This window comes from Leptomonas pyrrhocoris, assembly GCF_001293395.1.
Source record: "Leptomonas pyrrhocoris isolate H10 chromosome Unknown, whole genome shotgun sequence".
NCBI lineage: Eukaryota > Euglenozoa > Kinetoplastea > Trypanosomatida > Trypanosomatidae > Leptomonas > Leptomonas pyrrhocoris.
The window spans coordinates 627,274-652,731 of NW_015438359.1; the positions used below are offsets into that span (position 1 = coordinate 627,274).

Consider the following 25,458-nt stretch of genomic DNA (forward strand, 5'->3'; position numbering starts at 1 on the left):
GCCAGAACTACGTGGACGGATTCCGCCGTACTCCGTAAAGGCTGCGGCGGCCGTCACTGGGCCGCTGCCACCATCGCTGTTCCACCTGAGAACCGCAACAATTCAGCAGCAGGATTTCTTGGGCGCTTCCTCGAGGCAGCGCTGCGCTGACACGGTCCGCTCATCTTCACGCGAGTACTTGCAAAAACCTAGTCAGACCCTTTACACCACAACGAAGCGACACAGTTGAAATGGGATTTCTCGCAGACATCTGGAAATGCTGGCAAATGTGCTTTACCACAGCCTGCTCTCGCATGACGCTGCAGTGTGTGTACTTGATGTTTTCCTGTTGTTGTTGCACACAACGCGTGTGCAGCTAACTACTACAAAAATACAGAGAAAAAAAAAGAAAAAATGCGAGATAGGACAGATGTGTCGAAGAGACTCCGTCAGCTGTTACGCGTTGTTCGATGTGTGTCGTCCACGCGTCGCGTAAACTGATGACAGGCTCCATCACCAACACGTACCTCTCTCGCTTTCCTAGAACACTTCGTAGCAATAAACTAAAACCTAAAATCCTCTTTCCTTTTCCATTTCAGTTCGCCTTGGCTGCGTAGTTCTTCAGCGCACGCTCAATCAATTCCGTCACTTTCGCTGCGTCCAGCGTCGTGCCCAGCTTCTCTACCCGCTCCAGCACCGACAGAACCTGCGTCACGTTGCCAGCATCCACGGCGGCATCGGCGATGCGCAGCAGGGCCGCAATTGTCGTCTCCGACTTCTGCGTCGAGGCCACCACCAGCTTCGCCTCATCCATCGCTCGCCCCTCCGCCGGACTCACGCCCGTCAGCGCACGAGCGATGCTGTTGTAGCGGTCTACGATGCCGTCTACCTGGCTACGGTGCAGATTTGCGTTGCGCACAAAAGGGCGGATGTACGCGTACTGCTGGAAGAAGTAGCGCAGGTCCACGACAAAATCCTTAATAACCGGGAAGTTTGGCAGCGGCCCGATCGTCGTGACGTGCTGGGCGAAGGTGATGCAGGCGAGCGAGTTGATACCGTTGATGTTCATCGCACAGCTGCCGCAGACACCCTCGCAGCAGGAGCTGCGGAAGGCTAAGGTGGGGTCCTGGTGGGCCTTCACGGCGATCAGGAGGTCCAGCACCATGTAGTCGTGGTGCTTGTCGTACTCGTAGCTCTCCACACGGGAGGAGTTCGTCTCTGGGTCGAAGCGGACGAGCTGAAGAACGGCCTTGCTGGTGTTCACCTCCGCAGCGGCGTCGGTGGCCGCCATACGACGCACCATCGTCTTGTAGGGGCGAGTGCCCACCTTGCGCAGCATCGTTGCAACGGATATACGAACTTTGAATGGATGTTTGGGTGTGTGTGTGTGTGTGTGTGTGTGTGTGAATATGTGAGAGAGAGGGCGCCCTTGTGACGAGGAACAACACAACAGAACAACGAGATGAATGAACCGGCACCTACGCAGATTCAGCTAGAAGAGTCTCTAATTCGCAGTAGGTATGAACGGTATTTGTATTATGATTCAGAAAGCTAACAACGCAGTGCGAGTTCGAATTGGACGCCTTTTTTGGCTTCTTTGATGTCAACTCGTCTGCCAGAAATCCGAGGCAAAAGGCCGGATCGAAGACCTAAGTGTGGGAGAAAAAACAAGAATATATATATATATATATATATCAGAAAGGGAAGAGATAAGAGATGCTAAGTAGTTAAGTTCGCTTGCTGTGTTTTTTTTTCCTTGTTTTGAGGGGATATCAATTTGAGCTCCGTGAAGAAGACGCTTACGATTAACTGCGCGTGTTTGAATTATGTTTGGTAAAGGAGGCGGAGATGCGAAGCAAAGGAAGAGTCAAGAGGGCGGGCACGAGTGATGACGACATGGAAAAGAGAGGGAAGAAGAATCCGCGAGGCGCGGAGAGTCCTAAACGCGTGTTGGAGAAACCGAAGTAGAAACATGGATGAATGCAACTTCGAAGCGCGAGTCTACAAATTTCAGGCATCCGTGAAGCGCACTGGCGGAGTGGCGCTGACAGATGAAGGTCTGTAGAGAGGGTGTGGCGACGTCCGTGGCAATGCAGTTAAATGCCCGACATACGTCTTCGAGAACTTGTTTGATCAATTCCTCAGAGATATAATAAGTGGCTAAACATATATTCATAGATATATTTATTTATGAGAAGCATTCGTCAGTGTGAGTGTGCGGTGCATCCCTTTATCCCAAACGTTGATTTCCCTTACACAACGCATCACAACCCCCAACTCGGAGCGCACCCTCAAACAAGCATGTCACTCCCCCTTCTTTTCTCATCGCACTTCCCCAGCAGAAGTCGGCGGCAAACCGGTGTTCCCCAGAGACGGCACGCGAGTAGGAAAAAAAAGAAATGGAGGGGAACACCACAAGAAGAGTCGCAGATTCCGCGACGTACGAAAAGGCACAGGTGTTCGATGGGAGCACAAAGAAGGGCGGCAGCCGGCACACCACATGTTGAAAGCTTCACTGCGCTCGCTATCAGTAAAGGCAGAAACACGAAAATCAAGACGCTGACAGGTAAAATCTGAGAAAGAAAATTGGTTAGCTGTTAAAATGGAAGAACGGAAAGTTCAGATCCTTAGAAAAGGTGGGTTTCACAACAGCGAACTCCGTTCCACGCATCTTAGACGCTAAACTCATTAAGAAGTAGAGAAAACAAGAAAGGCAGGTAAAAAAAAAATATGTTTTTTAACGAGAATCAATTTAGCAGACACACGTGAGAGCCGTTGGCATCGTCGCACATACCCAACGCGGCAACGAATGCACGACTCCGAAGGAGAAGAAAGAGAGCAGGGGCAGGTTCACGCGCCTCCCCATCAGTCTTGGGGTGCTCTCTTTGCTATCGAGGTGTTGCCCTCCTCTTTCGCGTGTGTCGGCCCTGCGGAGTAGTTTATATTGATGAAAACAAAAGTGCGATTTTTAAAAGAATTTACGGTACGTTTGCTGCTGAGGAAGGGTCGGTGAAGTACAGATCCTGCGCCGGTTTTTACTACGTGCGTGCGGCGCGTCGGCTGTGTTCTTCATTTAGCCCCCGGCCTTCTTCCTCACTTTCCGCTTGCTTTCTAGGCAGGCATCAAAAGCTCCTCGATCAGCCGGACATGAATGCGCACGGCCGTTTCAAAGCCGGTCTCGTCCACCTTAAACAGGGAGGTGTGGGCGCCGTGGCACGCACCAATTGCGTCGTTCTTCACGCCGAAGTACGCGAAACAGCCCGGCACCACGCGCTCATACTCCGAGAAGTCCTCCGCGCCGAAGCTTGGGTCCGTGATGACGTCGAACCCGGCCTCCCCCGCCGGCAGCTTCGTCACACACACCTTTTGCATTATCTCGAAGCAGTGCTGAGCGTGGCGCATGCTGTAAACCACCTCGGGCCAGTCAAAGGTGCACGTCGCGCCGTACAGCCCGGCAATGGCGTTCGCCGTCTCCTCCAGCATCCGCGGCGCGTCACGCTCGCCTTCATCGCTGAGAGCACGAATGGTGCCGCGGATGTTCGCGGTGTCCGGGATCACGTTGAAGCTGCCCGTGCCGGCATGCAACGTCGTCACGCTGATCACCGGCACCTTCGACGCAGCAATGCGCCGCGACACGATCGTCTGCAGGTTCATCACGATGTCGGAGGCGATCACGATGGGGTCGATGCACAGCTGCTGGTCAGCGGCGTGGCCGCCCTTGCCGTGCACCGTGATGTCGAAGTCGATCACCGCACCAGACGCAATGCCGGCGCGGGATGAAGTACGGCCCACCTCCAGTAGGCTGCGGTTGTGCAGGCCGAAGATCATGTCCACGCCCTGCATCGCACCGGCCTCCACCATCTGCCGCGCCCCGCTCGGGCTCACCTCCTCCGCGTGCTGGAACACGAAGCGCACGGTGCCTTTGATCTTCTCCTGCATCTCGCACAGCACCTTGACCGCACCCATCAGACAGGCGGTGTGCGTGTCGTGCCCGCACGCGTGCATCACGCCGGGGTTCTGCGACTTGAAAGGGACGTCCGTCAGCTCCTCCAGCGGCAGCGCGTCCATGTCCGCACGCAGCGCGATCATCGGGCCCTCGCCAGCACCGCCCTTCAGGTCCGCCAGGATGCTTGTTTTGGTGGGGTTCGTGATGATCAGCTTTGCGGGCATCGCCTCCAACGCGGCCTGCACGTAGGCCACGGTGGGGCCCTCCTGGTGGCTGAGGCACGGGTGGGCGTGGATGTGGTGGCGCCACTCGATGACCTGCGGCTGCACCTCCTTCACCATCTGGTCCAGCTGCTCCTTGAGAGAAGGCATGGCGTCGGCAGGGGGGTAAAAGTAGTAGCTGAAAGATGTAGGTGGTAACGATAAACTGTATTCCCAGTTGCGCGGAACAGCAGGTGAGAGTGTGCGTGCGTGTGTGTTCGGATGAAAGAGAGAAATCAATTGGGCTTCGTCGTCCTTCAGCGATAGCGTTGCTCCGCTCACGGCGATAGTTGGAAAGCAGAGCAGGAAAGTAGAGGCGGAGGGAAGAGAAGGTTACGCGGTGAGAACTCTAAAAAGTCCGGGTCGGGCACCAACAACAGTAAAAAAGGTGCCTTCACCCTCCGAATACAAAACCTGCCGCACTTATTCATTCTTGCTGACGCATCGAGGTTATCCTTTTCCTTTCCGGCGCAGGAAATACGCTGAGCTCGTCAGCATCGCCGTGTAGGGAGCTACAGCACCAAAGTGCAGAAAGGTAATGAGTGGTAGGCACAGCCGGTTGTGCTGAAACAGCATAGAAGCTGTGGAAAAAAAAAAGGGATCATGTTTGAGGGTTTTTTTTTCTGTAGTAGAGGCAAAGTCGGCGCCTACTCTCAGGCGCCAAGACGACGCAACGCTCGTCTCCTCACGCATTCATTCCTCCGGCACAAACAGTCCCCACTCCACTACCTCTAGAGAGGCAATGGCCTGCTGCAGCGTGCTTTGTCGCTCCGCCTCGGTAAGAAGTCTCTTTACGACTTTAGCCTCGGAACTGTCAGGATGCACACGCGTCGGACAAGAGAAGGACACCAGTATCTCCGTGGACAGCGGCGCCGTGAAGCGCAGCACCGCCAGACCCACGAAGACGTCATTCTCTCTTCCCGCTTCGTTCGTGTACTTTGAAATGCGCTGCAGCCCCGTGGTCAGGCACGCGTAGTCGCACCGCTGTGCCCCACTCGAACCGGACGGCGATGCTGACAGGAGCGGGTAGGCGTTAGGTGGGAGTTCGATCGTCGCCTCCCCTTCAATTTGGTCCAGCGGGCACCCGTTATCCTTGGCGAGATCGTGGTAGAAGAAGGCTCCTGCGTCCGCGTTGGCCACGTTGTGCTGACGGCTCAGCAGCTCGACAATGAGCGAGGCGCCGGTGTCGGCGTCGGTGTAAACCTCCTGATTGTCGGGTACCTGACGAAAATCAGAGGCGTCCGTCATGGAGGTGGGCAGGCGGACACGCATGGCCCCGCCGTAGAGCTCCACGGTGTGCGTTGCCACAGGCATCCGCAGGCGCTGTGTGAAAAGGCAGGTGTGACGTGAGCAGGTGCCGGAAGGCGAACAAATCTCGTTTCTTCGTAGACTTCCTGTGGGAAGAAGAAAAGGGAAAAAACGAAAGAAACCGTTGAAGTCGGATCAGCAGAGCAGTTCATTCCGCTGCTACGGAGAAAGCAAGACGTGTGGTTTTGAGGAGGGCGGCGGGAGGTCGGCGTGTCCAGTTGAGGGAGAGCGGTAAGTCGCACTCTTCTTGTCGACGCTTCCAGCCGGCCGCACGTGGGCGTATCTTTCCCGCTTTCCTTTCCTATGTTTTCTTCTTCCTTTTTTTGCTGAGAAGGTATTTTTTCGAAGCGTGTGGAGCGCGCGGTGCCCCCACGACTGCGTCCAACGACGCTTCTGAGCCATTTTCTGGCACTTGGCGGTCGTCAGCACAAACGCTCTCCCTTTGCTTGATGCTCGGCTGGTTCTTCTGGTAACATGGCCAGTAAAGTGGAGCTTCGTGCTCGAGCAGCAGCACCAAAAAGTTTGGCTCCCATCGCCATTGTCGCCCACCACAGCAGCAGCAGCGAGAAGAAACAAAACAATAGCGAGGTCCGTCCGTCGCAGCGTCCAACCCCCGTCCCATCCACACGCCACCGTGATGCGGGTGCAGCTCATTTTTTCTCACCGCTTCTTCCCTGCCTTTGGGGCGGCCGCCTCCTCCGTACGCTGCTCCTGCATGTCGGACAACAAGAGACGTCGTCGCGACGCCTTCAACAACCGTGTGATATCAATCAAATGGTGCCACACGATGGCGACGCCGTACGCCGTAAAAAGCAAACACGCCATCCACATCGTCTCTGTCAGATTAAAGTGACCACTCAGCGGTCGCACGGCGGCCGCGGCGTACACGATCGGCGGCGGCAGGTCGCTTTGGTGCTCCTTTGCAAAGGTGTGCAGCGTCTCGCCGAGGCTGTTGTATGAAAAGACGAGGAAGAGGCATAGCACGAAGGCGACAGGGACAAGGGTGACGGCGACGGCGATGTGCCGCACGATATTCGCCGTCCGACACGACGCCATCAAGGCAACGAGGAGATACGCGCAGGCGAAGATGGAACTAAAGCACAGGAGGCAGCTCGCCAGCAGCAGCGCCGGAGTGGGAAAGGATGGCATTACGGCTCGCCTTTACGCGCGAGGCGCCAGATAACACACGAAGTACGCAGAAGGCTTGTCGGATTACTTTGCTGCGGAGTGAACGAAGATGACAGAAGAAAGAAAAAGATGAGAAGGAAAGAAGGGAGATACTGGAAGAGGCGGAACGTCAGCGTTTGGCACGACGCGATGAGGCGGACACATACTCACGAACACATTGAAGACCTTCACTCTAACGGTAGCAGGCTCTACAGCTAAAAAAAAAAGGACAGACCACATGTGCTTTTGTTCATCAAAAGCTTTGAGCTTCACTGGCCAACGCCGGAATAAGCCCGAGGTGTCGTCTTCGGTAGAATTCATACTTAACAGGCGTTCTTCATTCACTTTTATCGACCGTGTGCTTCGTAGCATTGAAGATATCTGTTCAGCAGTTGCACCCCAACTAAAAGACACCGCAGGAAGAGCTTTAAAGAAGTTTGCACGTACGCGCTCCGCACGCACCTACCTCGTCGCGCGGCCCCGCAGCACAAGTTCTTGCAGCTCGCCCTTCTTCTCTTTAATCTGCGACTGTAAAGTGAGATGCGCCTCACGAATCACCATTAGGGCAGAACGCTTCGTGAAGAACTTTGCTGACATCATCTCCGGTGGGTTCATCTGCTTCACCTTTGCCACCATATCATCGGCATCCGCCGCCGCAATCAGCGAAAGCTTCTTGAAGCCCGCATTCCACAGCGCACGCGCACGCGGGGGTTGCATGTTACGCATCTCCATCAGCGGCAGCAGGTCGGGCTTCACACCGAAGCCGAGCCGCTTTACAAACGAGGACAGCACCGCCTCCAACGAGTACCACTCCATTGCGTGGCAGAAGCTGGTGATGGAGCTGCTGAACATGGAGGCGGAGCGCATGAGATTCTGCAGCTGGCCACGATTCACGTTGTACTGCTGCTCTACCGTAGCCATGGGCACCTCAGCGAGCACATCCGCCAGCATGAGCGCCACGTAGAAGCGCTTCGCCGTGAAGAGGCGGCGGCGGCCCTCCTCCGTCGCCTGCATCGGCCCTCCCAGCCCCATTGCCTGCTGATCGATAAAGTACGGGTCGACACCGAGAAGACTTGCGATGCGCTGCCGGCTGTCGCTCATGCGGGACATCATCAGCCGCAGCAGCTCCCAATCGCACGTGCCGACTTCGCGGAGAGGCGTCAAGAAGTAGCAAAGATGGAGGTCGTCGGAGAGGATTAAGCCGGTGTGCCGCAGCTCGTCCAGCTCCTCACGCAGCAGCAGCGCCTCCTCGACGCTGAAGCAGGACCGCACGGAGGAGCTGCCAAAGGGCGTAACGCGCACCTGCACATCACGGTTGCGTCCTTCTCCCACTGCTGATGCTGCTGATGTGCAATGTGCCGCGTCAACCACTGCACCTTTACCACCTATTCCTTCCCCCTCCGCGTACTCCTCGTCGTCCGCCGCGTGTGCTTGCGTCACGGACACTAAGCCGCAACGCGCCAGCGTGTCCAAAGAAGCACACACCATAGATTCCAACGCAGCCACCGGCACCGCGGTGAGAGGCGTAGACAATGTACTGGGTGCTGGTACCGGTACTGACCGACTGCCTTCTGACTCTTCATCGGTGGTAGAAACCGTCTGATGAGCTACGGTGCCTGCGGCGGAATCGGCAAAGGCAGCGGATGGTGCTGTAGGAACACAGGTGATGCCCCCCACGCCATCTTGAAAAGAAGCAGCGGCCACATGTTTCCGCCACACGCCGTCCACCGGTCCGACAGCGTGCGTACTCAGCAGCGACGAACTCCACCGTCGTGCACTGGCAGAGTCCGTCACGAGCCCGACGCCTACGCACTCCAGCAGTGACCGCGTGAGGGTCTGATCGTCCTCTAATATTTGGCTGCAGCAACGCTCCACCGCAGCGCGCATCAAGGCATGTCCGCGGGACTGGTCTCGCTTACTCAGCAGCAGATACGACTCCCCATACGGGTCCAAACCCGCGCGGCCGGCACGACCGCACATTTGCAAGTACCGCGCCTTGGTCAAGAAGTCACGGCCGACGTACGGCGTCTTTATAATGACACGTCGTGCAGGCAGGTTGACGCCCGCGGCGAGGGTGGAGGTGGAGCAGAGGATGCGTATGTGCTTGCGACGGAAGGCCGCCTCAATCAACTCCCGCTCCTCCGCCAGCAGACCGCCGTGATGAAAAGCTACTCCGTGCGGCACGATTTCGCTCAGCTGCGACGCCTCGTAGTGCGCCAGCGCCGCCAAGTCAGCGAGGAGACTCTTCATCGCCAACGAGCCCTGCGCCGGCACCGAAAACACGGCAGACTTCGTCGTTACATCCGGAAACGGCACTCCAAGAACGGAAAACGGCGGGGCCGCGGGAGGGAGGGAGCTGCCGGGGAGCGAAGGCAGCTGCTGCCCTGCAATCGCCTGCGCTCTCATAAAACCCACAATCCCCTTCGCTGTGTCAACGCACTGCTGACGACTCGCGCAAAAGACTAGCACTGACGCATCCGGCTCCTCCGTCGCCAGCTCCAGCAGGTGTTGCTGCACGCTGCTGCCACTCAAGTTGCGCTCATTGCGTTGACCGTCACGCAGGACCAGGCCACCGACGACGCTGTAGGCGCGCAGCGGGACAGGGCGGAAGTCGCGCTCAAAGCACGCGGCGTGCAGCCACTTCGCGATCGTGCTGAGATTCGGGACGGTGGCACTCATGCCAATGATCTGCAGTGGGCCCGGATCCGCAAAAGGTTCTTCCCCCGCCTGCTGTCCCCTCTCTTGCTGCTCCGTCATTTCCACACCATCATCTTCAGCATCGTACGCCGTGCCAGCATTTTCGGTCCAGGCTTCAGCAGGCGTGACCGCACAGGTTGTTGTCCCATGTTGGTCACTGACATGGTGTTGCTGCTGCGCCTCTGCGCGTTGCATCTGCCGTGCTTCATCTATCATGAGTAGCTTCGACAAGAAGAGCTCCAACGTTGCCCCACGACGAGACTCGCCAACCATGTGTATCTCATCCACCACCACCGCGCCGATCTCCGCCGTGCGGCCCTCCTCCAGCATGTAGTTGAGCAGCGAATTTGCCTTTTCTATGGTGCACACGTACATGGCGGGGGCCTCGCACAGGGGGAAGCGGCCGGAGCTGCCGTAGTGGCCGTCGACGCGAAAATCAAACAACGCCGCTAGCGGCTCCAGCGCCAGGGTCTTCTCCTCGGCCAGCGACACAAAGGGCAGCACAAGGAAGCACGACTGACGACGGTTCAGCACGCACCGCAGCAGGCTGAGCTCTGCGACGAGGGTTTTGCCGCCGCTGGTGGGAAGGCTGTAGATGAAGCTGCGGCCGCGCCGCACCTCGGGTTCGCTGAGCAGCTCGTGCTGCCAGTCGTATAGCTGCCGCACGCCTCGCCGAGCTGCGTAGAAGTCGCCGACGGAGCGGGGAAGGTCGTAGAAGAGATCGACGGGCGGCGCAGAGCGGAGGAGGGGGATAGAAAGTCCCCTGAGGTGGGCCGATTGGGCCGCCGAGCTGTGCTCCTCGTCACCGGGCATCCCCGTAGTGTTGGTGTAGCTGTTGTTCTGGACGTTGGTAGTGGAAGGAGAGTTTGTCAAGGAGCATTCGGTCGTCGCCGCGGGAGGGTGAAGGGGAGAGGGGTGCAAGGGCCCCGCGTCCCTTCCAATAATGATGCGATTTCTGGGAAGAGGGTCGGGAAGCGGCAGAGAATGCTCCGTGTGGCTCTCCTCTGTGTTCGCTCCGCTGTTTTCTGCGTCAAAGCCGGCTGCAGCGTTGCCCTCTTGTGGAGGCGCAGCGCACCCGTGTAACTGCGCAAGATCGGTGGCGGGTAGATCGCTTGGAAGGCGGTAGGGCAGATGGCGCACCACGTCGCTGGGTGCCGTCGCAGGAGGGAAGGTCTCGCAGGTCGGTGGTGTCGGTAAACGCGCATTTTCCCTCCGTGGCGCAGACGCGCAAAGAGGAAGCCGCGCTGGCGCCGCTGAGGCCACCGCAGGCACCAGACCTGTTACCACGAAAGACTCCGCCACGGACGTCGTGGTCGCAGAACTGCTGGTCAGCGGCGCAACATCCGCACTCTGACTGAGAGGCAACGTAATACCGTTGCTGCTGCTGCTGTCCATCGTTGCGGGTGGGTTTGTGTAGGTGCTTTGTGCCGCCGTTGTCGTTGACGCGGCAGAGGGCCCAAAGTGAAGCGTGAAGCACGTCCGAGCCGGCCGCAGCGGCGCCGTCGTTGATGGGAGTAGTCGCAGGGGCGAGGTTCCCACCTGTGCAAACGTCGCCTTCGCTGACGGCAAGAACGGCGGTGGCGGTGGGGTGGTGAATGCGTTAGCAGAAGTGGAGACGGGTGGTGCGTCCGCCACTGTTTGTGGAGGAGGAGGTGGGGGAGCACCGCCGGAGACGGACCCCAACGTGGATGCGTGTCCACCGTCCTCCATCGACGCTGCTGCAGCTGCGGGGGCGGTGGGGCCCGCCGACGTGTCGGGCGCAGTCGCAGGCGTCTCATGCGCCGCTTCCCCTCTCGCTGGCATCTCCGAAGCACACGTCTCCACGAGCCCTTCTGTGTTTTCGGAGTCCGGCAGTGGTACCCCCAACAGCGTCGGCAGCACCACCGCGCGTTCACGAAGGTCCGCGTCAACAAGAGGCGCCACGTCTTCACCAGGATGGGAGGTGGGGGTTGCACTAGAAGTGGGAATCCTATCGGCGTGTCCGTTCTCTTCCTTTTCAGAACATGGGCAAGAAGCCGACGGCGGACTCTCGGCGAGGGGTACCGAAGCAACGGTCGCGGCGGTGCGAGAGGAAAACGAAAACACCGTCCGATGCCGACCTCCTCCAGCAGAAGACCCCGCAGCCGCCACGGCCAGCAAAGGTTTCTCCCCCTTGTCTTTCGTTAGAGGTGCGGGAACATACGGAAGCGGTCCTGCGAGGATGGGCCACGAGGAGGGGGACTGCTGTGGGGGAGGAAGATACGCAGGATCCGCTGCCCCGGTGCTGCTGCTGTTGAACGCCAGCTCCGAGAAGAGGTCCATGACAGGGGTGTCGGCATTCTTGCTGGAGGAAGCGTGTGGCGATGGCGGGAGTGGTGGTCCTACGAAGGCGATGTCAGCGCGCGAGTGGAGTCCAACAGCGGCATCTGTGCCGTGAACCGCCGTGGAGCCCGGTAGAGAAGAATCGACCGCAACGGTGCTACGCTTCGTTTCGTGTCCCACCCCCAACCCCACCTCACCGCCGTCGCCTCCGTTGCCTTCTCTTACTTCCCTCTCCTCTTCCTCGTGCAGCAGCGACGACTGCGAGAAGACCGGCGGTGCCCCGCTGCCGGCGCCGGAGGGGGTAAACGCGACGTCCATCGAGAGGCGCCAGTCCTCCTCTATTTCACGCTGCAACGCCTCGTCCGACTCGGGCGGCTCGTCTTCCGCAGCCGGGAGCACGAGACCCACCCCTGCTGCGGATACGCCTACGTCGTTTCGACTCCGCGCGTCAGTGAAGCTGCACGGCGCAGATGCGTCTTTCTTTTCTGAGCAAAACGAGATTGACGCGGTGGTGGTGGCAGTATGAAGAAAGCGGGGAGGAATAGACGGCCGTGGTGGCTCAACCCCGCCTTGGTGCGGCACCGCTTCGGTTGCTGCGTTGAAGTCCGCTGCGGTGGGCACTTCTAGGTCACCCTCCTTGGCGACAGGGCCGATACCACGACCGCCACCCGCGGACCGCACGGCTGTTGTCTCGCGGGCGGCTGTGATTGGAATTGCGGGAGACAACGGCGGCGAAGCACCAGGAGAATTCGGAAGCAGCGAGCGCTCCCGACTCGAGGAGACCTGCGAGAAGTCCAGTTTTTGTTGAGGCGGCCGCGGCGAAGCGGCAGAGTGCTCGTGCGATGGCATCTCCTGTCGCAGCTGCAGCGGTTGTGGTGGCGGTAGCGGAAGGAGAAGACGCGAGGAGGCTGCAGGCGGTGTCGGTGCGACGTGCGAGAAAGCCGAAAGTGAAGGCAGCGACGGCTCCGTGTACGGAGAGTTGCTCAGCGCAGCGGGCGTGAAAGCAGAGACGTGCATCTGCTGCTCCCGCTGTTGATGCGCCAAAGCGGAGAGGAAGCACGTACGAGGCTGTGAGGTGGTGCCCCAGGAGGACGCCGTCTCCGCCTCGGCGGACGCACGCGGGGGCGAGTTACTTCCACCGGCGTCTGCGATTTGCCCCTCGCGTGAGATCGGCGCCATTTCGCTTTCTCGTGTGTGGAAGTCGGTGGTGTAGGGAATGCTTTCTGAAGGTGACACCTCCTGCCGGGCCATTGGCCTGTGTGACGCAGGCGGCACTGCCAGCAATCCATGCTCCCTGACCCCCGGTGTGGCGAACTCCCCGCAGTAGTCGTGCGCCACCGCTGAGGGGAAGTTGGCGCTGGCGATGTGCGGTGCTGACTCCAATAGCGGCGGCGGCACCGGATTAGCTGAGGTCTGTGGAGACGCCACAGCCAGCTCAGCCGGTGGCGGGTAAAAAACATTACGGGTGACGTGCGAGGCGGCGGTGTGCGACGACAGCCGACGTGCGGCGCGTGACGTCAGATGAGCGCATTCCTCCTTCAGTGTCTCCGTCAGGCCTGCACGATGAGGAGACGCAGGTGTGCTGTGTCGCGGAGCTGTCTCTACTATAGGGGTTTGATGGATAGAAGGCGATCGAGAGCGCTTGTGTGAGACCTCCCTGCTAACGTAGTCGTCATCACCGGCCGGCGCAAAGCTATTCGACATCGCACACACCTGAGAATCAGTGGCCTTCCCGTTGTTGTTGCATGCTGCTCCGGCAGCGGCACTCGTGGGGGGCACCGTTGAGACAGAGAAGTCACCCCCGCCACTACCGTCGTCGCGGCGAGATCCACGGCGCAGATGATTGGCGCTGAAGTGCCCGCTGAGTACGCCTCTGTGGGCCAGCATCGAATGCACGGTGCTGGCACGCGCTGACGTCTGTGCCGGTGACCCCGTAGTGCTGTTATCGCTGTTCGCGGTGGAGGTGCATCGCTGTGTCGACTTGCGGGGAGAGGACTTTCGATGCTTCAGCGTTGAGTTTGCTTGCTGCGTCGATTCAGGCGCAACGGCGGCTGAAGCTGTCGTGGAAGGCACCGATCGCCGCCCTTTCACACGAGCAGCGGTCGTATGAGAGGCAGCCGACGCCACGGCTGCGGTGAAGGAGGCTGTCGTGTCAGGTGGTGCGTGACCTCCGCTGGGCCGTGGTGCGTGGAAGCCTTTGGTGGCGACGACGGTGCGCCGCATGGTGGGTCAGCGTCGCACAAAGTTATTTTTCTTTCTTTGGGATGGGATCTAACTGGTTAGGATGTACACGATGCGTGATTGCATACGTCTGTAGATGGATGTTCGCGAAAACAGAAAGAGGGAAAACAAGGAAGAAAAATGCGGCACTTGCAGCACTTACTTCTCTGAAAAAAAAAAGGGTTCCAGTAAAAAGAGAGGCGAATGCGTAGAGACCCACTCAAATGGTGTTTGTTGTTGATTTGCTAGAAGTGCGTCCGTATATCACTCCTTCTCGTGCTGCGTTGCAGAGGCAAGGCGGGTGGAAAGAAGCATGGAATGAGATCTCACGTGTGTGATGGGCAGGCGGGCGGGTGGGTGCCAGTTGCCTCTGTACTTTCATTCTCGGAGCGCTGTGCAGGGATGGGGGAATGCTTTTTCCCGTTTTCCTTTCTGTTTTTCAGCTCTAAAGCAACACAATCTAAAAAAAAAAGAAGCAGAGGAACCGTAGAGCTGTTGCTTTTCTTTAGCAGAAACGTCCACAAGCGGCTCAACACAACCGCAAGTGAGAAAACCTACTCTCCTTCCTCTTCCAGCTGCTCGGACCATAGGAGAGAGGTGGGAGAAAGAGAAGACGAATTAAGAGTGGAAATGTGCGGCAGAACGCTGCTTAAGCCAGGCGGCAGCCGAAAAACCGTAACGTACATGTATGACTGTGTATTCGCTTCAGAGGAAGATAAAGGGGGGGGGGGCAAGAAAGAACGAGATCAAGCGGGAAAGAAAGGTGGTACGCCTAAGAGCAGCTGCGAGTTGCGTTCAGCGAAGTCAGCGCACGATGTTGACGCTGAGAGACTTCTTCTTGCTTTACATCTTCTAATAGTCGGACTGAAAACCGGAAGCAGTTCGCACATGACATACACGTTCCAGTTCCTCTTCCCTTCTCCGCCAGAGGTCTTGCATTCAGCTCGTGCGTGCAGCAGCAAGAACGGCATGCCGTATCCACATCTTCGGATCGCTTGTACGTCTCTGCAGCCTTTCTTGGCAGCAGCGTAAAAGGAGAAACAGAGGAAAAACACAAAGAGCGCAAAAAGCCACAAGGCGGAAAGAAGAAGACGGAAGATTATCCCGCAGTAAAAGAAATAGAAAGGGGAACGCAACGGCTCACTGTCCAGCTTTGAAAGAAAGAAAAAACAGCCGACACCTTTTGTTGAGCCTGCGACAACAAGTAGAAAAGAACAAAGAGAGAAGGTTTTGAAGGGAAAAAGAAGAAGAGGAAAATGCGATGTCAAGGATCAGAGTTTTCTTCATCCAGTGGTCACCGTTCAACTGTGTGTGTGTGTCTGTGTGTGTGGACGGACTTGTGCGTGTAGTTATCCGCACCGCACTGACTCTTTCTCTCCCACCTCCCTTAACGACGTTATTCGCTAGCGCATAGGCCACAGCACGGATGTACACGCGCACTGCCACGCCTTTGCTGTCGTTGTAGAGTTTATCGTCTTACTTTACTCCTTTAACCGCTGAGAGAACGAGAGAAGGGGAGAGAGACGACACACAACAGAGGAAGAACACATCCGTTCTTCGTCCTTCTCTCTCCCCCTTCTTCGTTTCCCTCCCTCTCTCCACCTCTTGCAGTTCCGCTACGACCCTTCTCGCTCACTCACGGCGGTCGCGCCGCATACAGGCAAGCAAGAAAACATGAAAAAACGCGGGTCACATGCGCTACGCCACTTTAAGTACAGAAAGAAAGGCATGCCACTTTTCCCATCAAGGTGCAGAGGCATATGTTTGCCTCTGAAAAACATAACCGCACCGCATTGAGTGGGCGACATGAAATGTGGAGAAACCGAAGCAATGATGGTAATGATCAACTCATGTGTGGCAGCCACACACACACGCACGTACTTAAACTGAAGTGCTAAGCAGCACCAACAACAAATGCAGATATACTTCTATCACGCAAGGAAAAGTGAAAAGATGAGAAACCAAACAGGAAAAAAAATACCATTGGGCTAGACCAAGTTAAACGAGAAACAAGCACTAGACATACCACAACAAGGAAAGCATTGTATGAATATTTCGAAAAGACGGCAGTGCATTGAAGTTCAATACGAAAAGGTCGCGTTTTTGAGGTGACGCTGTTGTTCGTCATAGACATCGAGTTGAGAGAGGCGGAGTCGGGCACTTCACGTCAGTAATCTCCTTTTTTTTAATAGTTGATCAGGCTCCTCCACGATTAACTCGTGTGCTCTGCGGGGAGTTCAAGCACGTCGCAGAGCACGCAGCCCGGCGGACGTCAGCGGGTGTATGTGCGAGGGCGTCTTACGGGGTTTAACCTCCCCCGCTCCCTCGCTCTCTCTGCTCGCGTTCGAAAGTACTTCTCAGTCACGCGCGTCGAGTCCCCTCATCAGCCGCAGAGGACGCAAGAGCGATTCGGGAGGAGGCGCCAAGACCCGCTTCGCAGGCCGACATGTAGAGCAAAGAGGAGCCGAGCATCATCATCATAATCGTGGTGGCAGCATACGTACATGCAACCAACGAATTTGCCGTATTGTCCCTAATGCACCATCAAAGCAAAGAAATGAAAAAGGTAATTCATTTTTGAAAGGACAGAGCAGATAATTATAGAAGAAGAAAGAAGGGGGTCAGCAGCCGATGGCGACGGCTGACAGTAAGAGGAAAGCAATATAAATACATAAATATATATATATATATATAAATACAGGAGAATTAGAGCAGGTGTCGAAGCAAACAGACAAACAAAAAAGAGAGAGAGCTGACCAAATCAGCTACAGTTAACAGCAGCCAGTCCGTCGCTCTCGTCGACAGCGCGCAGACGCTGAAGTGCTAACGAAGATGCACAATACTACTAGCAACAGTAACACGACGCAAACCATGAAGGAGCGAAAAGAGAAAGATGGGACGGTCGTACCAAACGGCAGCGCGGCGAGTCAAAGAGGACAACGTAGACATCGAAGCGGAACGAAAAAAAAAAGAGAAACGGCGGAAGTGCACAGCAGCAGCGGCGAAATCAAGTCTAGGAGAGCATCGCTTGTGCCGCTTCGAGCTCGTATCTTTTTCGTTTTTCACCGTCTCTTCCACTGCAGCGGCAGAAGCGTCCCTCCCCACCTCACCCCACCCCCTCTTCACCCTTTCCCCCGCTTCGTCACTCACGGGATCGCTTGTAGGAACTGGCGGCCGTGACAACAGGCGCTGCGGTCGCCGATGCTGTGGCCACCGCCGTCGCCGCCCGGCCACCGCCCTTCAACTCCGCCGCGTCATCCTCCTCATCCACCTCCTCCCCGCCATCTTCGCTCTCCCGCACGGCGTCACTCAACGACCCCGCCGCCGCCGCTCCGCCTTCGGCAGCCATCCGTCGCACCTCCGCCTCTAGCGAAAAGGGCAACGCCGCAGCTCGTGCGTCGTGCAAGGAGGCGTAGAGGCTCTCTCGCGCCTCGGCGGTCGCGTCAGCGCGTGTGAACGCTGCATAGGCCTGCGTGGCCGCCTCGTAGCCCTCGCTGCCCTCCTCCATCACCGTCATTAACTCGTCGATAGACAGCTTCGAGGCGACGCTCGAGACCTCTTCCATTATGTGCGGCGTGCACGCGACGAGCTCACCTGATGGGAGGCAGTGATGGCAGATGAAACTGACCAGCCGAATTGGCAGGCGCTCCCCGGTGAACACGACCGGCTTGTAGGAGGGGGGAGGGTAGGCAACGAGGGACGGCACCACTTGTTCCCGTTCCGCCACTGGCCATTCCTCCTGCGTAAAGTCGTTGTCGTCGATGTTTGCAGCGACAAACGGGAAAGCGAAAGAGACGTTGCCCGACGGGTGCTCGGCGTGACGGGCCGCCACCAGTCGAATTAGGTTCACCAGCGCCTCAATGAGCATCAACACACCGGGGCAGCAAGGGCAGCGGTAGCTCCAGAAGACGCAGAGGGCACCGCAGGTAGGAGTGGCGGTGCTGCAGCTTCCGAGCCCTGACGTCGTGGCGGTGTCCGCCTGCGTGATTCCAATCAGGCGTGGAAATGTGGAAGTCACTGCGGCACGTCCCTCGCACAGCACCGCACCGTGCGTTGGCTCAAATACGTCGTGTGGCGGAGGAGCTGCGCCCTGGCGGCACCGCGGCTCCGATCCACGACCGACTCGAATCAAAAATTCTACCGTTGCCTTTGTGAGGGCTGCGGCCGTGGTGGCGGGCATGTCAGCGCTGATTCTCCCTTGCAAGTCCATCACAAAGGAGTGCTCATCGTCGTCGTCGCGCATGTCAAGGACGGCGAGAAAAGGAACGCGGCCAAAGACGGCCATGCACTTCTGCGCCATTTGCTGGTTCTCCTCGCTTGTGAAGGTGACGTGTGGCATGTCTGTCGGCGCACAGCACTGCTCCGTGGCGGCGCCTCCCTTCGCTACACCGGTGAAGGCCTTCACCACTGCGGCGTTGCGGCACGCCTCATCCACGAGCTGCTTCACCGGATCGATGAGGGCCGCCTCGCCGACCAGGACGATGCACTTGCTGCAGTTCAGCTGCTCACAGATGTCGTGCGTAAACTCCGCCCACGCTGGGGCGGTGGAGGGCGTGGGCGTGGGCGTGGAGTCCATGAATGGAGGGAAGTGCAAGAGTCACGAGGAGTGGGGTGTTAGAGGGTCTGCAAGCACGCCTTGTTGATTCCCTTGCGTGCTCCACCGTGCGTGTGTGCGGGTGCGGGTGCAGCCTCCGCCGTTCAGCACGTCCCACAACAACAGGAGAGAGAAAAAAGGTAAGAGGTGTGTAAATACGGAGCTGGGAGCTTTCGCAGCGTTTTATGTTTCTCGTTGTATGAATGAAGGGGAGGGGGGAGGGGGTCAGGAGACCGCCTTCCTTTTCTGCCGTGGAGGTTGGTGGAATATCGGGAGAAGTATTAGCCCTAAAGAAGAAAAGAAGAGTCCCAAGGCGGAGGCGATTGTTATTATTATCGAGTGTTTCGGTTAGTTACGCGAGAGAAGCCACACGCCGACGGTCAAGTACCGCACTAAAAAGAAAATAAATAACGCCAAAAGTAGAAAAAAAAAGCTCCGTTGTTACTCAAAGAAAAGGGAGGAAAGAGAAGTCGCGTCTTTGGAAAAAGAAGAATGAAAAAACGACGACGACTTCTCCCTTCTCCGATTCTCGCTGTCGGTGACAGAGGCGCTGCAGCCGCGCAGCTATTTGATTGTATTCAGTCTATTAAACACGCACAAGGACGCTCACTCTCTCTCCCTCGCAGGTTCTCCTTTCACCTTCTCGAAGGCAAGTCTTGAAGATATATAAATTTCGTTTGTGAGCGTATGTGCAAAAATAGAAGACTTCGCTGCTCCGTTTGTGTCGCGCTCAGCGAGATCCCTTCGCAGGGGTCCTTCACCAGACGCGTCTGGCGCACGACGTCGGTGCGGATAAGCGATGGCGTGCAGGACAGAAAAACAAGCGGCACTGGAGATCGAACGCTTTTAAAGGAGAAAAGACGAAGCACGAGGAGCTGGTAAACAAAACAGGAAACTACAGGGAAAGTATTAAACACAGAGAACAAAACAAAAATTACATCCACTACGTATACAGGTAGCCCTCGCACTATCCTCACCGATCCGGAGGAGCACAACAAGAAGACCAGAAGGAAAATAAAGAGAAAAGAAAAGTCAGCAACTTGGCAAACGCAAAAGAGAAGAGAAAAATATCCGTTGCGCAGCAGGAATCAGAAGAAGACGCGAAACGTCGCCGTCGTCTCCCGAAAAAAAAAAAAGGGCGTGCGACAAGATGAAGAAAAGCAAAAAAAAAGTCAACAGCGAAAACGGGGAAAATTTAAGAATATAGGACTACTCAGCACACGTATGAAAATGTGCAAGATGAAGGGGAGAATTCGCCGTTTAGCCAGCGTAGCGCAACGGCAACGGTTGGCGAAAGGAAATCACACAGCATTAATAATAAAGACCGAAGGGGAGAATGGGAGAAGAAGAAGTGAGGTGGCGTCATTGCAGTGAATCCGTACGAGCTGTAAAACCACAGAACAGAAAGCATGCCATTGCATAAAGCTGGCACACATTGATGAGGGAGCTCGTGCCGCATCGCTTGTCTGACCGCCAAGGGGAGAGGGGGGGGGGGAGAGAGGGGCAGGGATCCGGCGAGCTCGAGGGAAGCAACCAATGGGTGTGCGTGTTCCTGTGGCAGTGCGTCAGCACCGAGAGTTGTAGGCCTATGCATTTTCTTCTACTCCTTTTTTTGTTCGTTTGCCGTGGGCGTAACTTTGACTCCACAGCAGCTGTGGATTAATAAGTAAACAAACACCGCAAAGCGAAAACCTTACTAACCAAAACGAAAAAAGAGGTGGTTAGGAGAACACTGCATGGAACGAGAGAGCGCAATGAAATACCCATTACTGTTTCGTTTTCCCGTCCCATTCATCGAACAACGACGATCTTCTCCTCAGTTGTTGTTTCTTGGCGTTCGGGTGATACACCGACAACTCGGGCAGCCGTGAAGATCGTGGAATAAAGGAAGAAGCGACAAGTAAACACACTTCAAGAAAAAACAAAAAAGGGAGCATCACATACAGAAAGAAATAATAAGAGCACTTCGCCGAAGGCAGCTCGAGGTAAATTGCTGCTGCGTGGCAGATGCGTGCACTTCACTCTCGCAGTCACCCAAATGCGTGCGCAAACGTGTACGCGACAACAGAAGAGGTACAACACTCACTGAGTCGTGCGATTCAACAATACGCACTGAAAAGGAAAAGAAAAAGAAAGAAAGGAAGAAAGAAACAGGTATCTTGAATCGGCGAAATCTGCATTGGTTAGGCCAAATGCAAAAATAGTTTATAGATCGCACGTGAAAGAAGTGCCCGACGCCTCCCTTTCTGTCTTTACACGGTACCTTTTTCCTCGCTGATGCGCTTCGACATGCTCAAGCGCGCGTGAATAGGAATCGCCATGCAGGAGATTATTATTATTATTTTGCAGTTATTGGTGCTGTTGACTAGAAGGCGTGTTTCCTGCCAGAGATAAAACAATCAAAACAAGCGCGCAGACGAAAGTGGCGGAGAATCAAGAGACGGCAATGGCACTCAACTCGGCAGTTGAAAAAACAGTTGAAAAAAAAAGAACGACCAACAACAGATGTTGAGTCGCACTTGGCCGTTGCTCTCAATTCGGTCGGGCAGCACTAAATTACATTTGCTTGTGTTTGATGCGCAAACTCCTGCTGACTGCACGTCAAGCAGCAACGCACGTTGTCCTTTGCACGTGTCTTTTTGTAGCTGCTGGGATATCCTCTTCTTTTTTTGAAATCGGCGAGTGTCCAACGGAGTCAGAAACCGCAGCAGCAGACCTTCATCGTACGTGGTTGTGGAGTTGTGCCGATGACGCAGGTTGTCAAGTCGAAGTGAGTGCGAGCACCCTCCGCGGTCTCCGGCCGAGTTCAACTGCTCCCCCTCTCCCTCGCTCGCTCTTATGGTCCGTTCTTTGCTGCCTGCGCACGGCACTGCAAGACAGAGCGAATGCCTTCGAACAGCGGGTAGAAGCACGCCATGTTCATCGTCACCCACACCACTCGCATGCCGCCGCCACGCACAAACGCACGCAGCCCCTCGCGCTCGTACGCTATTCGCACCACCTTCCGCACCGTCAACGCGGGGTCGCTGGCCGTTGCCACCACCGTGCGCGTGCGGATGTTATCCAGTGGCACCGTGATGGTGGAGGCTAAGAGGCCGCTAAAGCCGCCAGAGAAGAAGGTCCGCGCCAGCTCCGCACCGTAGCGTGAAAAAAAGCTCGCGGAGGTCAGCGCTCCGTCGGCGGACGACGACGACGGTGGTGCGTGCAGCTTCGCCCCCCACTGCTGCGTCCACGGTCGTAGTGTCTCATACACCACCCACTGAATCACGGAGTAGGGAATATCGTGAATGAGGGTGTGCGGGATGAGCAGGCGCACGTTCGAGCGCAGCCCGTGCTGCCACATCTGTATCATCGCCGGCAGGGAGCCGGTGGTGGCGGCCGACTGCACCCGCATCTTCATCGTCTCCATCGGCACACGCAGACAGCAGGTGGCGGTCTCTGCGAAGACGGCAGCGAGCACCGTTTGCCAAACGTACGCGGGCCTGCGCTGCGTGCCATCCATCAGCTTCTCCCCGCTGTCACTCTGCAGCGTGCGCTGCGCAAAGTTGTAGCTGGTGAGGTAGACGGCCTGATACGGAACGTAGAAAGACGAGCTTCACCGGCAGTCCCCCATAGAGGTACTTCGGCGCCCACTGGCCGGCGAACTGATATCGTAGCTGGCGAAGGCGAGTGTGGAAAAATCCCTGTCGAAGGGGGTAATTCCTGTTGGGCAGCGGCACGTCCGTCCGCAGCAGCTGCATGCGGCACTTCAGCGTGTCCAGGGGGTGCAAAAAGGCCTTGGTGAGCACCGCCGCCGCGGACGACGCTATCGCGGTGATTTCTGCATCGGCGTACGGCTCCCTTGCAGAATGCCTCTGCTGTGACAGCGTGTTGCTGCTTGTCTCAGCAGCGGTCGTGGTGGTATGTGCATGGAGAGCAGGGGAAGGTACTGAAGACGCCTTGCGGCCAGCTACGGTGGAAGACGCGCTAGGCCATCCAGAGGTGGTGGCGGGGTACGATGCAGCGCCTTCGCCGCGTCGATGCACGAGTTCAGAAGGATCGGACTGCGCAAACATTCCTCCTTTCTACGAAATAAAAGTTAAAATGAGTGTTCTTAAGCAATAATAATAATAACAATAAAGGAGCTAAACGATGAATCAAGCCTTCAATACATCACCGAATAAAAAATGCAGGAGGAGACCGTCGTGATACTTTCTTTTGCGTGGGCTGCGATTCCGTTTGTTGTGTAGATGCGGCACGGGCTTACGTAAGAGCACAGGAGCAATCAGCGGCTATCCCCCCCCCCCCGACACACACACACACACACACGCACACACAACCCACGCAAGTCAGCAACGGATATGTACAAGAGCAAGAAAGGTCTTTCTTTTTCTTTACCAGGTCACCAGGGTGTTCTCTTAGAGAGAAATATTACTACTAATAAAGATGGCAGTGCCAGAAACAACTTTTAGGAAAGAAGAAAAAGTAGTGCCTCTTCGAATGAAAAGAAAAAGGTGTGTATACGTTAGAAATGAACTCGAAAAAGCTGACTACGTCACGCACTTATTAAAAGAACAACGAACCGGAAAGCCGTATTGAAGCTTATGGCGAAGTATTTAGTTTCCTCTTTTGAAGAAAAAAGGTGTGTGTGGGGGGGGTCTCTTTTGTTCTTGACAAAGGAGATACTTATTAAAGCAGATATGAAACACAGATGCAGATCAACAAAGCACGACCGTCAAGTCGGAGTTGACGTGGAGACGGTGAGTGTCGTGAAAACAAAAGCAGCTCTCACGAATGTCCCTTTACTATCCTTTTGAGCGAAACAGGTAAAGAAGCGGTGACGCACGATGAAGCGTAAGTGGGCCTCACAGGGAGTTGCTTCCGCTGTAGTTGGTGTGTTTGATGGGGCGAGCTGCGTGCGGGTACGAGTTGGACGTTGAAAACAAAACGAGTAGAGGGGAGAACAGATAGGGGCGACAGCAAGCAAGAAATGGGATCCGCGACGGCTGCTGGAGTTCGAGAAAGCACAGCGCTTCACGGCATGGTGCTCGTCGGAAAACAGATGGAGTTGCGGTCACGGATGCGCCGCGTGCAGCACTGCACAGGTATTCTCTTCGCTTTCCAAAAGCGAACCCATCATCTGAGGCACCTTTTGTGAGCGTCGCCCTATCTCAAAAAAGACAGGACTTTCTGGTTAAAGCGGCCGTCATGCGTGTCCAGATATGTATCTGCTGCCGGTACATACGGCGCAGCAGGAGGGTATATTGCACGAAGGGGGGTGCGTGATCCTGTCAGGTGTGCCTTGTAGAAAAGAAAAGAATCAAAGTGGCGCTCACAACACTGCGCCGATGCGATTCCCACCTACGACAGAAAAAGAACAAAAATGAAGATGTGACGACAATACTCAGAAGGCATTTTTCCTTTCTCCAATCAAGTGAAAGCTGCTCACACAAATTATTTCCATTGAAGTGATGAAGAGCTTCCTTCCCCATTCTGTGCAAATATATATAAGCCGCCTTACGGCTCGTCTGATTTGGGTGACGACACGCCCAAACGTTCACGGGCGGAGTACAGCTTGTCAGAGCGCGCCGACGTCTCCTCCGTCAGTCGTTGAAAGCGAGATCCACCACCGAAGTTGCTCGCCAGCATGTTGCTGAAATCGCGAAACGTCATCTTCTCAAACGCCGTCGGCGTATCGGCGCGTGCGACGGGTCGCGGCTCGCCGTGGTGCACCTCCTCCGGTAGGTAGACAGCAACGCGACTCTCACGCGCTAACTCGTTCTGCGTATCCCGCGCCCCGCGCTCTCGCTCGTCGTTGAACAGCTTCAACACCTCCGCCGACTCCCGCTCCGTGTACGCCGCAGCCTCCGCGGCATGCCGGGCTGCCTCATCGCCCATGAACTGATTCGCGTATCGCCCAGACTTCTGATCGATCTCCATCGATGTCGGCGTGTTGAAGTAGCGGGTGTTGTAGTCCGGCTTCGGCTCGGGGTTCTTGGGCTGCAAGAAGGTCATGACGAAGTACTCAGAGGTTTTCGCACCGATGTTGTGCACATCCTTGCGGGTAACGTAGCGGCGGGAGAAGGCCACGAAGAGCACGACGAAGCACGCACCTGTCATGGCGAAGCCGAAGAGCCACATGAGCGACTGATTGCGGTTTCTGCGCTCCGTCGTCAGCTCCTGCTCCACCTCCGCACGGGCGTTGTCGATGAACTTGCGGTAGTACTGTCGGCTCTTCTTCATAAACACGGACGAATCGAGGTACTCCAGCAGCACCTCCGTCGCAATGAGCACCTCCTCCTGCTGCGCGTTCGTGCGCTCCTTGTACGTCTTGCGCCACTTCTCCTCTAAAACTTCTCGATTCAGCTTCGGGAGGTCTTCTTCCTTGATCCCCAGGACCTTCGCCGCGTGCTTCGCGTCCATCCACTTGCTTGCCTCATCCACGTTGAGGAAATCCTCTGGCTGGTTGCCCATCTTGCGCTTCAGCGGCCCTGTCAGCTTATTAACCACGTAGGCTGCGAAGACCGGGTCGTGACCCGCACCTCGTTGAGGGCCCCCGCCGGCATCCTTCGAGGTGTAGGACCGCGGCTCGTGCGCGTTGCCCATGCGCATGAGGGTCATGTCGTGTTATCTTCTCGGCGAAGGACTTGTGCCGACGGGCGGTGTGCAAAGGAACGGCGCAAACGGCTGCGGCGGCAGTGGAAGGGATGAGCGAAGGAAAGCAGGAGGTGGTGGCGGCGGTGCTTTGCGCTACAACAGCACGTGCAAAGCTGCCGCGTCTCATGGTGCTAAACAGCAAGAGTAATTCGGTAATACGCTCTTCTTGCTACAGTAATGTGTTGCCTGACCTACCGCGAAGGGTTTGCTTCGAATTGCGAAGAGCACGATTGCCGAGCTACAAGCCGGCAAACAAACCAGGCGCCCTCTCTTCTTTTTTTATTATTTATTGTTAGTTTGCGTTACTTGTCCGCACGTACGTGGAGCAGACTGAAGCGGCGCAACTTGCT

At 56.4% G+C, this 25,458-nt stretch overlaps 8 protein-coding genes across 15 annotated transcripts; all 8 read right to left on the minus strand.

The window, feature by feature from the left end:
- Positions 1-574: 574 nt before the first annotated feature.
- ABB37_02035 (putative mitochondrial electron transfer protein) lies at positions 575-1,629 on the minus strand (the record flags this gene model as incomplete). The annotated part of the gene is made up of 1 exon (XM_015798788.1): positions 575-1,629. Exon 1 carries the CDS (start codon positions 1,316-1,318, stop codon positions 575-577), a length of 744 nt encoding a protein of 247 aa, XP_015662266.1. The 5' UTR covers positions 1,319-1,629.
- Positions 1,630-3,090: 1,461 nt separating this feature from the next.
- Positions 3,091-4,463, minus strand: ABB37_02036 (putative aminoacylase; the record flags this gene model as incomplete). 5 transcript variants are annotated; one of them, XM_015798793.1, is made up of 1 exon in its annotated part: positions 3,091-4,463. In XM_015798793.1, exon 1 carries the CDS (start codon positions 4,294-4,296, stop codon positions 3,091-3,093), a length of 1,206 nt encoding a protein of 401 aa, XP_015662271.1. In that variant the 5' UTR covers positions 4,297-4,463. The 5 variants fall into 5 exon arrangements, with proteins under 5 accessions (XP_015662271.1, XP_015662270.1, XP_015662269.1 ...); XM_015798792.1 differs by having other exon boundaries at positions 3,091-4,458; XM_015798791.1 differs by having other exon boundaries at positions 3,091-4,441.
- A 415-nt stretch (positions 4,464-4,878) lies between these two features.
- On the minus strand, positions 4,879-5,580 carry ABB37_02037 (putative Ran-binding protein; the record flags this gene model as incomplete). Its single annotated transcript, XM_015798794.1, has 1 exon — positions 4,879-5,580. Exon 1 carries the CDS (start codon positions 5,497-5,499, stop codon positions 4,879-4,881), a length of 621 nt encoding a protein of 206 aa, XP_015662272.1. The 5' UTR covers positions 5,500-5,580.
- Positions 5,581-6,153: 573 nt separating this feature from the next.
- Positions 6,154-6,714, minus strand: ABB37_02038 (hypothetical protein; the record flags this gene model as incomplete). Of its 2 annotated transcripts, none has more annotated exons than XM_015798796.1 (1): positions 6,154-6,714. In XM_015798796.1, exon 1 carries the CDS (start codon positions 6,640-6,642, stop codon positions 6,154-6,156), a length of 489 nt encoding a protein of 162 aa, XP_015662274.1. In that variant the 5' UTR covers positions 6,643-6,714. The 2 variants fall into 2 exon arrangements, with proteins under 2 accessions (XP_015662274.1, XP_015662273.1); XM_015798795.1 differs by having other exon boundaries at positions 6,154-6,709.
- A 408-nt stretch (positions 6,715-7,122) lies between these two features.
- ABB37_02039 (putative DNA polymerase theta (helicase domain only)) lies at positions 7,123-14,582 on the minus strand (the record flags this gene model as incomplete). 2 transcript variants are annotated; one of them, XM_015798798.1, is made up of 1 exon in its annotated part: positions 7,123-14,582. In XM_015798798.1, the coding sequence occupies exon 1, from the start codon at positions 13,543-13,545 to the stop codon at positions 7,123-7,125; it is 6,423 nt and encodes a 2,140-aa protein (XP_015662276.1). In that variant the 5' UTR covers positions 13,546-14,582. The 2 variants fall into 2 exon arrangements, with proteins under 2 accessions (XP_015662276.1, XP_015662275.1); XM_015798797.1 differs by having other exon boundaries at positions 7,123-14,046.
- Positions 14,583-17,020: 2,438 nt separating this feature from the next.
- On the minus strand, positions 17,021-20,585 carry ABB37_02040 (hypothetical protein; the record flags this gene model as incomplete). The annotated part of the gene is made up of 1 exon (XM_015798799.1): positions 17,021-20,585. The coding sequence occupies exon 1, from the start codon at positions 18,452-18,454 to the stop codon at positions 17,021-17,023; it is 1,434 nt and encodes a 477-aa protein (XP_015662277.1). The 5' UTR covers positions 18,455-20,585.
- A 723-nt stretch (positions 20,586-21,308) lies between these two features.
- On the minus strand, positions 21,309-23,364 carry ABB37_02041 (putative mitochondrial mitochondrial carrier protein-like protein; the record flags this gene model as incomplete). Its single annotated transcript, XM_015798800.1, has 1 exon — positions 21,309-23,364. The coding sequence occupies exon 1, from the start codon at positions 21,879-21,881 to the stop codon at positions 21,309-21,311; it is 573 nt and encodes a 190-aa protein (XP_015662278.1). The 5' UTR covers positions 21,882-23,364.
- A 604-nt stretch (positions 23,365-23,968) lies between these two features.
- On the minus strand, positions 23,969-25,457 carry ABB37_02042 (putative mitochondrial hypothetical protein; the record flags this gene model as incomplete). Of its 2 annotated transcripts, none has more annotated exons than XM_015798802.1 (1): positions 23,969-25,457. In XM_015798802.1, the coding sequence occupies exon 1, from the start codon at positions 25,070-25,072 to the stop codon at positions 23,969-23,971; it is 1,104 nt and encodes a 367-aa protein (XP_015662280.1). In that variant the 5' UTR covers positions 25,073-25,457. The 2 variants fall into 2 exon arrangements, with proteins under 2 accessions (XP_015662280.1, XP_015662279.1); XM_015798801.1 differs by having other exon boundaries at positions 23,969-25,453.
- Between the last annotated feature and the right edge of the window lies 1 nt (position 25,458).